This window comes from Sparus aurata, chromosome 15, assembly GCF_900880675.1.
Source record: "Sparus aurata chromosome 15, fSpaAur1.1, whole genome shotgun sequence".
NCBI classification, from domain to species: Eukaryota; Metazoa; Chordata; class Actinopteri; order Spariformes; family Sparidae; genus Sparus; species Sparus aurata.
Window position 1 is genome coordinate 31,729,513 of NC_044201.1, and position 18,394 is coordinate 31,747,906.

Sequence of the window (18,394 nt, forward strand, 5' to 3'; positions counted from 1 at the left end):
GAGTCACTATTATGAATTTAAAGCAGTTTATTATCTGTTCTGATAATCAATACATTAAACATTTTAAATCTCTAACAAAGACAATATATGGAGAAAAAAATTACAATCAAATATTTAGTTTTCAGAATATGTTTATTGTCACTTTCTTGTGATTATTACATCACTGAAACATACATGCTTCAGTCACTCGTTTACCAGGGGGTCCTGATTCACTGGTATCATTTCACTGAGTTCAGGAGTGATCTTAACGCCCAAATACCTGAAACCGTCAGTCGCTGTCATAAATGGAGTATTGACAGTGGGATTATGTCTTTCTTCCTTGTTAAAAAACATTAAAACTGATTTGGAGTTGTTAATGTTGTATCCAGAGAACCCCCCAGAATGTTCAGTTATTCTCATTAGATTGGAATACTATATTTTAAATTTGTCAGGAATAATATAATATCATCTGCATATAAAGAAATGCGATGATCTTTCCCCCAGAATTGTAATGCCTGATAATCCTGTAAGTGCTCTCACAGCCGTGGCTCGAGGTTCAGTTGCCAGCGTGAACAGCAGAGGAGACGAGGAGCGACCGTGTCAGGTGGATCTCTGTAAACTGAAGGGTTCCAGATGGTGTTATTAGTTAGGATCTTAGTTGGGTTTGTGTTTAGTAGCTGAATCCATCAGAGAAAAATGTTGTTCTTCCAGAAGATAATCCCATTCTATCCTATCGAATGCTTGATGAGCATCTACTGATAACAGTGCTGAATCTTTGCATCATGTCTCTCGTGCAGTTTATTCAAGACTCTTCTAATATTGTGATAACCTTGATGGCTTTTTACAAAACCCTGTTTTTCATCAATAATAAACTGAGGAAGACATTTATCTAATCTTCTAGAAACAATTGCAAAGTATTTTTGTGTCACATCCCATTAAACTAATTAAGTCTGTAAGACGGGCATTCAGTTGGGTTTTTATTTGGTTTTAGTATTAAGGTTATTATAGTTAATCTTTATGAATCTGGGAGCGTTCCTTCAATAAATGATTCTTCATACATATCCAGAAGTGGCCATACAAGTTGCTTTTTAAAGGTTTTGTAAAACTCTACTGGTAAACCGTCCGGTCCGGCCGTTTTATCACTGTTAATATCTCCTGTAGCTTCACAAAGGTCTTTTGTTGTTAATGAACTATCTAGACTTATTTTTTCATCATCTGATATAGTTAGAAATCACAACTGGTAGAGAAACATATTCTGAGCTTTTCTATCCCCTGTATATTCTAATTTGTGTAACAATTTCATAAAAGTCTCTAATGGGTCCATATTTCAGTTGCTAGATATTGACTTTATGCTATGAGTTTTTTATTTCAGCTTGCATTTTCTTTATCCTCCAGGCCAATAAATACAATCTGATTAATTAAATAGTAGACGGAATCGGGGTAAGGGAACGAAGATCTTTTTAGGAATGATCCTCTAAATATGCCATAAACAAACTGCACAGTAGGAGAAGAAGAAGAGGAGCATTCAAGATGAGTTCATGGGTTTAAATGAAGGATGTTGGTGAGGAAGAGGAGGCAGAAGATGCAGGGAGGAAGGAGGCCTGCAGCGCCACTTACCGTGGCCTGGGGTATTCTGGGTATTCTTATGCTAATCCATCGCTGGGGATGAGGTGCAGAGCAGCCAAGCAAACAATGGCAGTGGAGCCAGAAAGTCTGGCCTGCAGTCTCCCAGGCCCTGAAAGGCATGTCGGGCAGGGCGCCGACACCAACGGGAGGCTGCTGCAGCACCCAGAGGCCCGCCTGCAAGGAGGGGCCCCTGGAGGGGATGGGGAACGGGGCCAAGATTGAGGCAGAGAGGAGGGAGGGAAGTAAGGGAAATGGAAAAGTGGAGTGGGGAGACAGAAATGTGAAGGCAACAGATGGAAATTAAAGTGTGTGATAGAAAGAGAGAGAACATGCAGCGGAAAAAGAGCTGAAGACAGTGACATGAATCTGGGATGTAAAGAAATGTATGACACAGTGTCACCACTGTTGTTTCATTACTCTGTTGGTGATTTATGATAGTTTTCACATGTTTTCAATTCTGACATATTGCACCTTGAACAAACTATTATGTCCTGACAGTCATAAAACTACATATAAAACTTAATGCTGCAACAAGTAGATCAGCAAATGTGCGCCGCTACAAGACTCTTCATTTAAGTGAAGACTGCATCTGACTCCTACATGCAAAATGCAAACATGTGACTGTGACTTGGTGACCTGTTCTTGTCCGTCACCTTGGAGACATTTTTCAGCTTTAGGTTGTTCTGCATCAGGTTTTTTTAAAGACCTGTTTGAAACCTTGGAGTCACAATCTGAATGCACAGACACAACCCAGATTAAAATCATCCGTCTGATTATAAATACTACAAGAAAGACTCTTCTTCCCCCGAACCTGCCTGAGAATCATCATGTTTTTAACTTTCCTAGGCTGCCAACACATTTGGAGCACACGAGAAGCAAACAAGAAATATTTACAACTGTATCTTAATGGACTTACATATTAAATGTGGCTGAATTTAACTTGATATTTTGTGATATCATCATGATTCATCCAAAAATGTATTTAGAAGATACAGAAAAATAAGATGCTCTTTATAAACAGAGTCTCTTTTGACTGTTTTTAAAATATGTTTGATTTTTTCACATTTTGTAGACAAAATTATTACTGTGATATCTTAATTGACAGATTGGACTGACGAGAAGCTACAGATGAAGCACTAATACATGGACTGTCCGTTAATATTCTCCACCACCACCAGCTCCGATCCCAATCTCCCTCATTACTGCATTTATTTGTAGAGCTCAGGAACTGTCGGACACCACCACTGCTCCAGTCAGGCCTCGCTGTCCTTTATTTAGTCTGCCGCCATTCAGCAGGAAGTGGAGACGCATTAAGGCTTGATTATTGATGTCTGGCCCTCACGCTGCAGTCCATCCAGGAGGTGCAGGGGGAATTGTTAGAGATGGATTATTAATGTCTGTAAAGTGTCTGATAAATGCCCTAAAATGTAAATGTAATATGATATGAGATTATATGATATGTAGCTGTGTCAAATAGGCATATTATCTCATCTCATATCGTCTCATAAGAACCTGCCACTCTTTCTCTTCTGCCTTTGGCTGTAAAAGAAGAGAAAAACCCCTAATTGTGGGCAGATAGGTGCATTAAAATGTACTTTGTCTCTGCTAGCTTATAAAACATAGTTTAACAAGAACTATGAACAAGAGTAAAAAAAGCAAAATTCCTCAAATTAGTCAATGAGACATTTATTTTTTTGCTAGTAATTACTATTTGATTAAACTTCTGGCCTTTATCTTTGTGTAAATCAGCCTAACTTTGTTGAATCAGATCAGCTAATATTGTCGTATTGAGAGCGAAAGCAGTCGTCAGACTGCTGACTGAGACCGACTGTTGGTCCTGAGTCCATACGTCCATTTGTTCCTAACAGGAGGGTCAACATCGCCTTGTTCTCGCTGCTACCTGCTTTGCACTAGCACTGTTTACAAGTGGAGTAAAGTCAGTAAAGGTGCATTTTAAAAATGATGATATGGATCCATGTTTTCACTTTGCAATGATCAGATCGATATATCAGTCCAGATAGATGGATTGAAACCTCCACTCGAGGATGTGACACGCCCATTTCAGTTCACACTTCAGGTCGAGGAAAACCAACACTGGATTCCAGACGAGTTTATTTTTCATTTGAATGATCTGAATGGATCAGGATTAGGATTCTGAACTGGAACAGAACTGCTTCTTCTTCTGTGATTCTGTGTCTTGTCTTGTCAGCAGCTATTGTTTTGTAATCTTGACCAAACCAGTATTAGAAAGTTTCTTCTGATAGTCGTTCTTGAAATTGACCCTCTAACTGTGTTGGTGCCTTGCTCTGTAGTAAGCTGAAACAGGTCCATGTGCTGTAGTCATCCTAATAATAATGAAGTAATCACGTTATAACTCAGAGCATTTCCCTTATTAAAGTCCTCCTCCAGACTCTGCAGTCATAGCAGTGTAATATCATTTGACATAATAGTTTTTATAGCCGGCTACCTCTGCAGCCAAATGAAAAGTTATTATAGCCAGCAGCCTTTAAAGAGCTCTCTTTCTTCTAGACGTCTTAACCCACTGCTTGGGTTTCCATCCCTCCACATTTCCCAGCATCCCCAGAGCGGTGTGACCTCAAATTCCTTCCCCTGGGGGGGCTGGCTATGGCTCAGTGGTTCTCTATAAGGGTGGTTTATTCTGTACAGGTGGGACAGCTAACAATACCTCCTTTCATTCCTGTCACGCTGAATGTTCCTCCTCCAAGACTCTGATGTCACGTCCAGCTCACCGGAGCAGCTACGCTACATTAACTGCTGTTAACTGAGGAGACGAGATGAGGAGCAAGGAGAGAGAGGAGGCCTCAACCGCAACACTCATGATACCTGATTATATGAAGATCTGAACATCTTAAAAAGCTCGACTTGCCGTAAATGTCGTTGATATCTGAAGAACATGAATCCACGATAGGGACTCTGGAGTCAGCATTAAATAAATGTATCGTCTGTTAGCTGCTGCCGGGGGAAGAAGGAGTTTGTTGTTTGACTGAGAAGCAGACGGAAGAATCGGAGACGAGTTTAAACATGACTCGGAGGATGAGGAGGAGGAAGGGAGGTGGAGGTGGAGGAGGAGGAGGAGGAGGAGGAGGAGGAGGAGGAGGAGGAGGAGGAGGAGGAGGAGGAGGAGGAAGGGGAGGAGGAAGGGGAGGAGGAGGAGGAGGAGGAGGAGGAGGGGGGGAGGAGTTGATGGTGGAGGGGGAGGAGTGAAAGTTACCTGACACTTAGAGAATCTGTTTAACCCTTTCTGACAGGATTTTATCTCCTGAGTGGACATTTTATCTCTCGGTGTTTCAGCCTCCACTCTGACTTCACATTCCTGTTTTCGTTGTTGTGATCAGTCCCCAGCTTTGTGCAGTCATCTCACCTGGTGTTTTCAAAAGGAAGTGGATGTGTTGGGTGATTTAGGATGGGTGTGAGCTTCCTGTCTTGGGGGCTCACAACAGACCGTCCTTCCTGAACCTGTCTCGTCTTGTCCTGCTCGGTCCCCCCGTCTGTCTGAATGTGTCTTTGTGCGTCTTATCTCCCACATGTTGTTGTTGTCGCTCTCTAAATGGAGCAAAAATTTCAGGCTTTGTTGTGGCAGCGAGGTGAAGATATTTCCACTTTCTGTTATCGACACACTGACGCCGACACACTCGCTCTAATCCTCAGTTTCATCCCGTCTGTCTCTGAGGCACATTCCTGTTTGAAAATGAGCACCTGTGAGTCAGACGGGACCATCTTGGACAAACAGAGCCGACAGCAGCCGTATGTGAACATGAAAAGATCTAAAGGTTCAGTGCTGCTCTGTTGAGACAGTCACATTTGTGTGTGGGCATCATATCTGATTGCAGTCGCCTCCTGAGGTTTTCGACACATCGAGAAGCCCGAACACATCTTCTCAAATGTTGTTACAGAAGATAAAAGTCTGATACACTGTATGCAGAGAGTTATAAAAAGCTGAGCGGCCGTTTGAGGTCAAACAAACCTTCAGACTAATAGATCTGTGTTTAAACCATTAACCTTTAGTTCCCCGAATAATATAAACACAGCTCAGCAAAAAGGCTAACACTTTATTATTATTTTTTTCAAGTATGTTCTTGGCCTTTGTAGATGAGTTCATGGGATTAAATGAAGGATGTTGGTGAGGAAGAGGAGGCAGAAGATGCAGGGAGAAAGGAGGCCCCATTCACACTGCCGTTTGAGTGTTGGGATCCTGCGCTAAATTTCAGAGGCAATGAGGGGGGAAATTTTACTCCGGTGCTTATCCGCCTCTGGAGGTAGTATCAGAGGTGCAGCATTGGCAAACCGAACCAGTGTGAATGGATAAGCCAGCGTCACGTATCGAGGGCGTGTCGGTCTGACAGTCTGATAACTGCACAGGTCCTTCACTCAGCTAAATACAGAGAAATGTCCCACAAAGCAACGTTACGGAACCAGACAACAGTAACACAGTAACTGTAACCGTCTTTGATAACTTATGAGGGAAAAAATACTGCAGATATACCTGAGAAGAGTCTGTCCTCCTGTCTGTCCTCCTGTCTGTCCTCCCGTCTGTCCTCCCGTCTGTCCTCCCGCCTGTCCTCCCGTCTGTCCTCCTGTCTGTCCTCCTGTCTGTCCTCCCGTCTGTCCTCCCGTCTGTCCTCCCGTCTGTCCTCCCGCCTGTCCTCCCGCCTGTCCTCCCGTCTGTCCTTCTGTCTGTCCTCCCGTCTGTCCTCCCGTCTGTCCTCCCGTCTGTCCTCCCGTCTGTCCTCCCGCCTGTCCTCCCGCCTGTCCTCCCGCCTGTCCTCCCGCCTGTCCTTCTGTCTGTCCTCCCGTCTGTCCTCCCGCCTGTCCTCCCGCCTGTCCTCCCGCCTGTCCTCCTGTCTGTCCTCCTGTCTGTCCTTCTGTCTGTCCTTCTGTCTGTCCTCCCGTCTGTCCTCCTGTCTGTCCTCCCGTCTGTCCTCCCATCTGTCCTCCCGCCTGTCCTCCCGTCTGTCCTCCTGTCTGTCCTTCTGTCTGTCCTTCTGTCTGTCCTCCCGTCTGTCCTTCTGTCTGTCCTCCCGCCTGTCCTCCCGCCTGTCCTCCCGCCTGTCCTCCCGCCTGTCCTTCTGTCTGTCCTTCTGTCTGTCCTCCCGTCTGTCCTCCCGCCTGTCCTTCTGTCTGTCCTCCTGTCTGTCCTCCTGTCTGTCCTCCCGCCTGTCCTCCCGCCTGTCCTCCCGCCTGTCCTCCCGCCTGTCCTCCCGCCTGTCCTCCCGTCTGTCCTCCCGTCTGTCCTCCCGCCTGTCCTCCCGTCTGTCCTCCCGCCTGTCCTCCCGTCTGTCCTCCCGTCTGTCCTCCCGCCTGTCCTCCCGTCTGTCCTCCCGCCTGTCCTCCCGCCTGTCCTCCCGTCTGTCCTCCTGTCTGTCCTCCTGAGTCTTCGTCACATTTATGCCCAAAAAACAGCGTCTTTCACCGGCAAAAAACTTTAACTCTCAAGTGTTTGTGTTGTTGTAGTTACTGTTGTCACAGTGACGGTCAGCCCTCCAGAACGAGACTTCAGTGAACTTTCCCCCCAGAAAACAGCCTCCGTCCCCACGAGTGAGTCAGACAGGTCCAGTTTACTGATGGAGATTATGTCATTATGTAATTTAGAGTAAAAACTTAACTTCCAGGATGTTTGGTGGGTCAGGATCTCAATCACTACACATTATAACAGCATCCATATGATTGTAAACTATCAGCCGGTTCATGTTAAATTGACAGAATGTCACTTGGGAAACATGTTGGAAACACACAGACATCATCATCATGACGTGGACCGCATGTCTGTCTCTGACACACACACACACACACACACACACACACACACACACACACACACACACACACACACACACACACACGTGTTGGTCTGTCTTGTCTTGTGAGGACTATCGTTGATGTAGTTCATGTCCTCACCTCTGACACAAACTTAAACCATGACAACTAAATGTCCATAAGCTAAACTTCCAAACCAAGTCTTCACCTTTAAACAGTCATTTGAAGTTCTGAGGAACAAAGTGTCCTCTTAGTGCGATGTGTCCTGCGACACGAGCATGCTTCAGATATTTGTCCTCACTCTGATTGCAACACTGTCACACACACACACACACACACACACACACACACACACACACAAACATAGAGATGTGTGAAAAGTGGGTCACAGGTCGGACCTCTTTGTCCCCCCCGGGCAAATGAAAAGTGACAGACACCGGCCGTGCATCGCTGCTAATTCATTCACTGTCACACACACACACACACACACACACACACACACACACTCACACACACACACACACACACACACACACACACACACACACACACCCTCTGCCCCTCTTGGCGGCCACTAATTGTGACATGCCGTTATTAGCGCTGCGCAGGGCCAGCGCCCTATAATTGCAGAACATCTCAGGACAAATAATTTGGTAGTTAGTTGGACTGTTGGAAGCCAGCGCCGGGCCGGCTGAGGTCAGCAGGTCACAGCTCGCTGAGGACGAGGGGGGCGAGGGAGAGAGCCGAGCCAGACTAACCCAAGCCAAACTACTTGGTTCTTATTAGGGCCGCCACTTCAATGACAGCTAGATTATATCGTTTTTTTCAGTTGTGGCTGTAACAAAAGTGCCATTTATGGATGCAGCTAGATAGAAATTCTGGGGCTTTACCAACACTGATGTTTAATAAAACAATTTGGTGGATTACCAATGCCAATTTTTCAAAATGTTTTGGTAATTTATTCTTCCTTTTGTGTTTGGTTCAAGTTTAATACTGTGTCCTTCCCTCTTTAGGGTTTTGGACCCAACGATCCAGTGAGACAGAAGAGGACCTGATATTGTGATACCTGCCTCCATCTCCTCTCTACATCCCTCCTGCTGTTCTGCAGCTCCTTCACCTCCTCTAGTTCTCAATCCAGCTCTCTGACCAGCTAACCAGACGCTCCGGATCACAGAGCGCAGCCCAGTCTGGGCCCAGTCCAGCCCATTGTCGGTCCAGTCCTGCTGCAGGATGGCAGGTCTCAATTTCTGTTTGGCTGTGACGGCTGCTGCTCTCCTGCTGACCCTCAGAACTGATGGTAAGATCTCTGTATCTCTGTCTGATCTCCAGGTGCTTCACTGTGATGTAAACAGCATGTTTGGTCTCTGTCGACCTGCTGATGTTAGCAGCAGCTGTTTGTGAACACACTTGCCCCACTCACACTGTGACCAAACAACAGTAACGTGGTAACTGTAACTGTCTTTGGTAACTTATATGAGGAAAAAAATACCGCAGTTGAGAAGCATCGTGGAGAAGCGTCCCTCCTCCTGTCTGTCTTTCCGTCTGTCCTCCTGTCTGTCCTCCTGTCTGTCTTCCCGTCTGTCCTCCTGTCTGTCCTCCTGTCTGTCCTTCTGTCTGTCCTCCCGTCTGTCCTCCCGCCTGTCCTCCCGCCTCTCCTCCCGCCTGTCCTCCCGTCTGTCCTCCTGTCTGTCCTCCCGTCTGTCCTCCCGTCTGTCCTCCCGTCTGTCCTCCCGCCTGTCCTCCCGCCTGTCCCTTCTGTCTGTCCTCCCGTCTGTCCCTCTGTCTGTCCTCCCGTCTGTCCTCCCGTCTGTCCTCCCGTCTGTCCTCCCTTCTGTCCCTCTGTCTGTCCTCCTGTCTGTCCTCCTGTCTGTCCTCCCGTCTGTCCCTCTGTCTGACCTCCTGTCTGTCCTCCTGTCTGTCCTCCCGTCTGTCCTCCCGTCTGTCCTTCTGTCTGTCCTCCTGTCTGTCCTCCTGTCTGTCCCTCTGTCTGACCTCCTGTCTGTCCTCCTGTCTGTCCTCCCGTCTGTCCTTCTGTCTGTCCTTCTGTCTGTCCTCCTGTCTGTCCTCCTGTCTGTCCTCCCGTCTGTCCCTCTGTCTGACCTCCTGTCTGTCCTCCTGTCTGTCCTCCTGTCTGTCCTCCTGTCTGTCCCTCTGTCTGACCTCCTGTCTGTCCTCCTGTCTGTCCTCCTGTCTGTCCTCCCGTCTGTCCTTCTGTCTGTCCTTCTGTCTGTCCCTCTGTCTGTCCTTCTGTCTGTCCTCCCGTCTGTCCTCCCGTCTGTCCTCCCGTCTGTCCTCCTGTCTGTCCTCCCGTCTGTCCTCCTGTCTGTCCTCCTGTCTGTCCTCCCGTCTGTCCTCCTGTCTGTCCTCCCGACTCTTCGTCACATTTCTGCCCAAAAAACAGTGTCTGTCACCGGCAGAAAACTTTACCTCTTAAGTGTTCGTGTTGTTGTAGTCACTGTTGTCATGGTGACAGTCAGCCCTCCAGACCGAGACTTCAGTGAACTTTCCGCTAGAACACCTTGAAGAAACCACACACATCATGACGTGGACCATCACGCCTCTTTAGGAGCCACAGTGCCAGCTTTCTATGTGAATTACACAGTGGTTTGTCTAGAACCGCTGCAGCGATAATGCAGCGTTTGTGTGAAAAGGACAACTGTTTCAACTGATCCAACCACTGAACCAGTAGCAGCAACATCATCTAGTGAAAGCTGTAGTCTGTAACTAAAAACCCACCGTCTGTGGCTCCACCCAGTGGCTGGAATTTGATTTTCAAGAATCCACCACTCCTGGATCAACACAACAAATCAGAGCCAAGGGGCGTGTCTGAGAAGTGTCAATCATTCTCGTGCATAAGCTGCTGCAGCCCCCCTCCCTCACGCAGCGCATACTAGGCAGTGCCCCTCCCCCACACAGGTGCAGTGTCTGCTCTCACCGGTGTTTAGCTTTGTCTGATGGCTACTGGTTAGCAAAAGTGTCTTTAAGTGACCGGGCAGTTAAAATGTTAGTTTGTGTTCAGGACGCTCTGAAGTGGTTGAATTGGTTTAGAGCAGTGGTCCTCAATAGGCATGTTGGCATGTTCTAAGTTCACTGCTAAAAGAAAAGTGGGCAGTTAAAATAATTCAAAATTCAGAGAAGAATGGACTGAAAAATTTGCATTAATTCTCCCTCAAACCAGCACAAGACCCATGTGCTTTAATATGCCAGGAGACTATAGCTGTGATAAAGATTTCCAATTTGAAACGACATTATGAGACGAGACATTTCCTCAAAATTCAGAGGTAAGAACAACACAAATAAATGCACTGAAATCGTCATATCAAGCTGCAAGCAGGATTCTTGTCACATCTATGACACAACAACAAAAAGTCACTTAGAGACTTAGAAACTTTGTTTTATTCAACTATTTCAGTTTGTCAAAATGGAAATGAAATTTTATTTTAGTTTGTTGTTTTGAATGAAAAGGACATTTTGTTTTGAGAGTACCCCTGGTTTAGAGAAATAACGTTCCTCATGCTTCAGGAAGGCAGCAGGTGCTGATGATCACCTGAATGATCACCTGGTAACTCGTCTACAGTGATGTGAGGAATATTGTTTGTTACTCTGGATATCTACAGTGATCTGCAGGAGGCACTCATTGTAATGTAGTTATATTGGTCAGAAATAGAACAATCAGGCCTGATGTTGTTCTTATTTGAATGCGCCATTTTGGTTATCAGGCATCCTCCGTTACCGTGGTTACAAGCCTGCGCGTGCACAGCATGATCCTCTGTGGGAGGGGCTTAGAAGGCAGAGAGGAAGAAGGACTGACCTGGGAGCTGTTTCATTCTAATGTTCTGGCTAAGTCCACTTTGTTCTCAGAACTCCAGACTGCAGCTTTAAAAAGTTTAAAACTGCTGTGAAACTCTCTGACAAATTCTAAATCATTGGAGCCTTCTTGTAAATTCAGCATTACAAATACACTATACAGTAACCAATACAGGCTACTTCTTTGTCCTAACTGCAGCCACCCCACAGTGTCTCAGTTTAGTGAGTTGTTAAGGTAGGAGAAACTTCATAAACTCATTTTTTCGGCCTTCTTGTAAATTCAGCAAATGTTTTACATGAACTTTTTTCAGTCTTGGTATAAAAACAACGTCTGTTTGTGTCAGTAGCCCCATTCACACAGGAGAAAACTCACAAAAGCTGCAGCCGCCGTTCACCAGTTCTCCACCGATGGTGATTCACACAGAGCGAAGCAGCTCCGTCTTATAGACGAACTGCCGTGAATTCACACAGAAAGCCGGCGCTGCGGCTCCTAAAGAAGTCTGAAGTCTTGGTCAGGAGGGCTGACCATCGCGGCTGACCAAGTTGAAGTTTTTAGCCGGTGACAGACGCTGTTTTTCGGGCAGACGAAGAGTTGGTCGGACGGACGCTTCTCCACGTATATCTGCGGTGTTTTTCTCCTCAATAAGTTGCCAAAGACAGTTACAGTTACCACATTACTTTTGTTTGGTCCTGTAACGTTGCTTTGTGGGACATTTCTCTGTATTAAGTTGAGTGGAGGACCTGTGCAGTTATCAGACTGTCCGATCGACACGTCCCCGATAAGCGAAGCCGGTTTATCTGTTCACACTGGTTCGGTTCACCAGTAATACGGCCCTGATACGACCTCCAGAGGCGGAGCAGTGCTGGAGTGAAATTTCACCTCCACCTCAGAGATTCACACTGAGACGGAGGCGGGAATTGGCGCACTAAAGCCGCACCCAAAAGCCAGCGTGAATGCAGCTACTGAGGCACACTCAGACTCATGTCAGTGTTAATGTCCAAAACTTTTAATCTCAGGGACGCATTTTCAAGAAACTAACTAATAGGGGTGGTGAAAAAAATCGATTATTGATTAATCGCCATTATAATATTGACGATTATGATTCGATTATTACATTTCCAAAAATCGATAAAAAAACAAATAAAAAAAAACAACTTGCAGTTGTCATCAAAAAGTACAGTCCCACAGCAGGGACATTTTTGGGGTGAAATAATGTCCCGGGGAACTTGATGTAGACCCTGGACCCTGAGAAAGCTCCTTCACACAGCAAGTGCTTTCTCTGATTTCTCCTCCTGGATGTTTCAGTCTTTAAACCTGTTTCAGCTGCTGAGTTACTCTTTAACTCTACAGTTTGTTCTCAGTGAGATAAGCAGTACTTTTAGACTGGCAGTAACATAAAGAGTCATTGAGTGCCTCCTGTATTATCAGTACCTCCTCCTTGAACACACAGATGTGTATCAGCAGCCTTTTGTTCCAGCTATGATTAAGTGTTAATTGCCTGATAATGGAGAGACTTCAGAAATGAGCCTGTAGCTGTGAACAAATGGAAAAACAGCATCAGAACAGCAGCACATTTCTTTATCCTGACTGAGACGGTCACACACATACAGACTGAGGCAGTGACTTCTGCATCTGTGTGTTGAAATAAAGTTTTTGTTTCCAGCAGCTTCACAACAAATTAAAAATAATAGAAAAATGTTTTTACTGTTTTCCAATATTGGACGATAAATTACACATGACTGAAAAATAATCCAACAGCAATTCAGCTACACAGACAACAAAACTTTCATAGAAAACAGATCATTTAAACAAGTTGCTGCTTTTACAACTCCATATTCACATGCGTGAATTTTGTCCCTGAAGTCAACTTAAAAGCTTTAACCTAAACTAAATCCAGAGGACTCAGCGGGACTCAGCAGCCTCATACTGGTGTGAATAGTCTGAAATACAGAAGATAACAGGGAACAGAAGAAAAACAGATTTAATTTAAAGATGTTAAACTAGGAACCTGCTTCACAGTTGTGACATCGTGGACTGAAACACCCTTTTTCCTCTGTCCTCTAGAAGAAGACCAAAAAAGAGAAATCAACACTGAAACAACTGTGTCAGTAAATGTGAACCTGCAGGCTGTAAACAAGCAGACAGACAGAATCAAAGTCTCACATTCATGTTTCCACTCTCAGCTCTTTTATCATCTGAACCTCCCTCCGTCCCGTCCGCCGCTCCTCCCTGCAGGAAGCTGTTGAACTGATTGTTGCCGCTCTCACTTCCTCTCTGCACATTAACCACTTCCTGTATGGCACTGTACGAGCTGTCAGCGGCGCTAAACACTCCAAACAGCCATTGTTCTCCGGAAATATCCCTCAGTCCCTCTGGAGACACATTCAGCCTCTGAAGCAGTGTTTATTTGGGCGGCAGTCTGTAGGGACTTGGCTGGGGCACTTGAAGATCGCTGGTCCAATCCCACTCATCTCCTCTACACCGTGTGTGTGTGTGTGCACCTGTGTGTAATGTGAGTGGAAAAAAGAATTTCCCAATTTGGGATTAAAATAGTACAAAAATTAAAAAGAAAAAATAATTATTTCCCCTCCAGAGTTTCTCTGCCACAGCCTCTGACGGCCAAGAGGAGACTGATTTCACTCTTTAACTTGTCAGTTTGTTAGTGATTTCTTTTAGTTTCCATTCAAACTGTCTTTTGCTGTACAAAGAATCACTCCTCCAGTTTATATCCTGCGTGTCTGTTAGATTTGATATTTGACAAACATCTGAGTGTCCGATGTTTGACACAGTCCAAAGTGTTGAACAGCGTGAAAGAGGTTTTTTAAGATGGTTTGTGTAGGGTGACAGATGAACATGGATGTTTTGACTGAGTTCAGGTGATAGTGACTGCTGAGGGACAGAGAAGGTGACTGGATGTTGTATCAGGAGGTGGATTTGATTCAGGTGTGTGTGTCTTCATCTCCTGTCCACCTGCAGAAGTGATGACTGCTCCTAACAAGAGAAAAGCAGCTTCTCCCCTCTGGATGTCGACCAGGACGAGAACACACACACACACACACACACTACAGGTATATGTCACTGATGCTAACGCTGCAACAAACAGATAAACAAGTGGTGTCAGAGTTTGGCACAGTTGTCATGTCATAAGAAGTCACAGCAACAACACCACGTCACATCTTTAAACATTTGTTCAGGCACCGTGAGCGTCGGTTGTCTCCAGAATGATTTTGAGCAGCAGCAGAAGCCAACAGAGCTGCAAAGATGAATTTTTTGATTATCTGTTAATTAGTTTGAGCAGTTATTATAAATATTGAGAATCTTTGGGTTGTTGACACAACAAGACATTTAGGATGAAACAATGATCGACATGTTTCAACATTTTGTGAGGAATCTGTTTACGGAGGAGATAACTGACAGATTAATCAACAGTTATAGTTAATAATAATAGTTGGCTGCAGTCTTGTTAGCCTCACACTGGTAGTAGCTAGCTAGGTACTGCATCTTCTTGTTTTATCCATGTTATGTTGCGTTGCAAACAGCTCAGAGAGGATTTACCATCACCTATGAACCTAAGAAAAATAGAAAGACACAAAAATGTAATCTTATCGCATTAGTGCCTTTTGGATCAGGGTAATCATGGGACGAGGGTGTGTAGTAAAAATCTGAATGGAATCGACTTGTCAGATTCCCTCTACTGACTTTTAAATCTCTGTGAGCTTTAGGTTAAAGGTTTAAAGGTTTGTGTTCACTCACATCTCAAACTCACTCCTCTCTTCGTCCTGTGTCCAAGGTCAAGCAGCAGAGGGAGATGACACCGATCGTTCTCTCCGGGGTTCAGTGTGGTTGACAGCTGATCTGTCCTTTTCCTCCCTCTCTCTGCTGTTTGAAGCAGGATGTTCACTTACACTTTATATGTTAGTCACAGTGGAGGCAGCAACACATCAGCCACAGAGATGTTTATTAAATCACTTCAGTACTTTTATCTTTCTTCCTGAGTCGGGCCAGTTTGCAAACACAAATACAGAAATGATGAAATACTGAAGGGTTGCTGGCAGGTGTCAGTCTGTAGAGGATCAACAGCATTCACCAACACAAAGGCATAGTTTGTATTTTGTATACAGAAGGTGTATTAATCAGTGTTTACATGAGTGTCAGTCAGCAGCATCCACAACTCCTGATGACAAACTATTTTGACTATTTTGAGCTTTGATACCCAAACAAACGTTTCAATACAATATATTAAATATTCAACATGTTTTTTAAAACTCAAGCTCTCAAAGGTCCAAACACAAACATGTTAACCGTAACAGCTCTGTCCTGGACTGTCCGCTGGACTCCATAGAGGTGTTGGGTGAGAGGAGGATCCTCCAGCTTCTCCTCCTCCAGCTTCTCCTCCTCCAGCTTCTCCTCCTCCAGCTTCTCCTCCAGCTTCTCCTCCTCCAGCTTCTCCTCCAGCTTCTCCTCCAGCTTCTCCTCCTCCAGCTTCTCCTCCTCCAGCTTCTCCTCCTCCAGCTTCTCCTCCAGCTTCTCCTCCTCCAGCTTCTTCTCCTCCAGCTTCTCCTCCTCCAGCTTCTCCTCCTCCAGCTTCTCCTCCTCCAGCTTCTCCTCCTCCAGCTTCTCCTCCAGCTTCTCCTCCTCCAGCTTCTCCTCCAGCTTCTTCTCCTCCAGCTTCTCCTCCTCCAGCTTCTCCTCCAGCTTCTCCTCCTCCAGCTTCTCCTCCTCCAGCTTCTTCTCCTCCAGCTTCTCCTCCTCCAGCTTCTCCTCCAGCTTCTCCTCCAGCTTCTTCTCCTCCAGCTTCTCCTCCTCCAGCTTCTCCTCCAGCTTCTTCTCCTCCAGCTTCTTCTCCTCCAGCTTCTCCTCCAGCTTCTCCTCCAGCTTCTCCTCCTCCAGCTTCTCCTCCAGCTTCTCCTCCTCCAGCTTCTCCTCCAGCTTCTCCTCCAGCTTCTCCTCCTCCAGCTTCTCCTCCTCCAGCTTCTCCTCCAGCTTCTCCTCCAGCTTCTCCTCCTCCAGCTTCTCCTCCTCCAGCTTCTCCTCCTCCAGCTTCTCCTCCAGCTTCTCCTCCAGCTTCTTCTCCTCCAGCTTCTCCTCCTCCAGCTTCTCCTCCAGCTTCTTCTCCTCCAGCTTCTTCTCCTCCAGCTTCTCCTCCAGCTTCTCCTCCAGCTTCTCCTCCAGCTTCTCCTCCTCCAGCTTCTCCTCCAGCTTCTCCTCCAGCTTCTCCTCCTCCAGCTTCTCCTCCTCCAGCTTCTCCTCCTCCAGAGAGGAGAGAACAGCCTGTTGGTTTCCTCTGTGTCTCAGTGTCAGTAGTTTGATCACATCATCTTTATCACTTTGTCAGGAAGTTATTGTTGACTCAGTCATAAAGTTTCTCTGCATGAGCGTGAGCTGCTAACTTTGTGTCTGCAGACCAAACCGAACACCAGCAGGGACACAACGGGACATAAAAGGAGCACTCCTCAGTCTGCTGTAACCAGCAGCTCGCCCACATTCCTTCCATCATACTTTCCTCCATGAATCCGCTTCATCTCCTCTCCTGTGTGGAAGACGTTTTATGTAATAACTCAGCATGTTCAGTCATTCTCAGCTCTACATCTACTGTTACTCTTCTGTAACACTATCAAAAATGTATTATCATTATCGATCAGTTTTCAGATTAATCTTAGTCTTTAATTCTCAGCGTGTTTGAAGTCAGTGAGTCAGTTTCATGCAGCTCTGCAGATGTTTGCTGACGGCGACTCTTCTATCAGACGCTGCTGCTGCTGCTGCTGCTGCTGCTGCTGCTGCTGCTGGATGTAAACAGTCGCTGTGACTTTAAGAGCACATGGAGAGAGTCTGATTACCCAGCGTGCTTTCTGCCAGACCTCAGTCTCCACTCTGACTGTCGGCACAATTAAGCACACATGTGGATGCACACACACACACACACACACACACACACACACACACACACACACACACACAGAAACATGGCAGCCATTTCCAGTTCCAACACACCCAACATCTCTTCGCTTCATCCTCCTCCTCACAACTTTTCAGCCAATCACAGCTGTCCTGGTCTGAGAGGGAGGCGGGACAGCGAAAACCCGTCTAGACATTGATGACATCACTGCTCAGTTTTTATTTTTATTTTTCAGTTTCATGTTTTTCATTTGAGCGGTTTAAAGCTGCTCAGATTTAAGTGTAGAGACGTGTTGAGCTCCTGTGGCTCCTCTCAGGGAGGTCAGAGGTCAGACTGTGATGTGGACCAACATGGTGGTTACCTCACACACTGAAACAAACGTTTAGAAACTGAGATGAATAATGACAGCAGCTGCTGAAGGAACAAAGCAGCCAGGAGCCTCTCCGTCTGCGAGGGAAAGGGGGGATTCATCTGGGAATATTCAAACAGACCTCGACAGAGAAAATAGTTTCTTCTTCTTCTTCTTCTTCTTTCCATCCTCCCTCTTCCTTCCTTCCTTCCTTCCTTCCTTCCTTCCTTCCTTTCTCTCATCTTCCTCATCCTCCCGGAGCAGAAACAGCTGATCAGTCGTGGTGGTTAAATGTTCAGTGTAACGTCATCAGCTCATCACAGCATCTCTTCTATGTTTCCTGCGTTGTCCCATCAAACATGAGTCATTCAGTCATCGGACTTGTGTGGTTGGAGACAGCAGCAGTTCAGTGTAGGTGAGCAGGTCCAGACATGACAGCATGTCTGAACACCTCATAGTGTTTTTACTGTGGAGAGTGGGAGGACAGACATCAGTCCTGCAGAAGGATGGAGACGAGCGAGAGGGATTAAAGAGGGAGACAAACGGAAGAGATAAGAGAGGAGAGAACAGAGCTGCGAGAGGAGGAGGAGGAGGAGGGATTACGACTCTTCGTCATCTCTGTCTGACCTCTTTATCTCGCTGATAAAACATGATTGATCCGTCCACTGAAAGAAAATAAATCAACTATTTCAACTTGTAGCTGTGAAAGTGAATTTACACACAAAGTGTGACTGTCCCGTTAGAGGAGGACTGTTTCAGCTTCTGCAGGAGTCAGTCTGATAAATCTCTCGCTGTCTGAGTCCCGGAGCTAAGACTGAACCAACATAGTATTCTTTATTTTTTATTTTAATGTTCATTTGAAATGGACATAGCAATTACATTGGACAAACCAGATGCATTGATTAAGTGTTTTAGCACAAGTGCATATTCGCAACACTTGTCCATAGGCAGCTTTTGAAAA

At 45.8% G+C, this 18,394-nt stretch overlaps 1 protein-coding gene across 2 annotated transcripts in view; it reads left to right on the forward strand.

The window, feature by feature from the left end:
- The window catches only part of LOC115596459 (bone morphogenetic protein receptor type-1A), a 59,309-nt gene that overhangs the window by 26,658 nt on the left and 14,257 nt on the right, over positions 1 to 18,394 (forward strand). For both annotated transcript variants that reach the window (XM_030441590.1, XM_030441589.1), the window contains exon 3: positions 8,394 to 8,677. In XM_030441590.1, coding sequence (XP_030297450.1) covers positions 8,611 to 8,677 — 67 coding nt within the window. In that variant the 5' untranslated portion in view covers positions 8,394 to 8,610. The remainder of the gene's footprint in view (positions 1 to 8,393; positions 8,678 to 18,394) is intronic.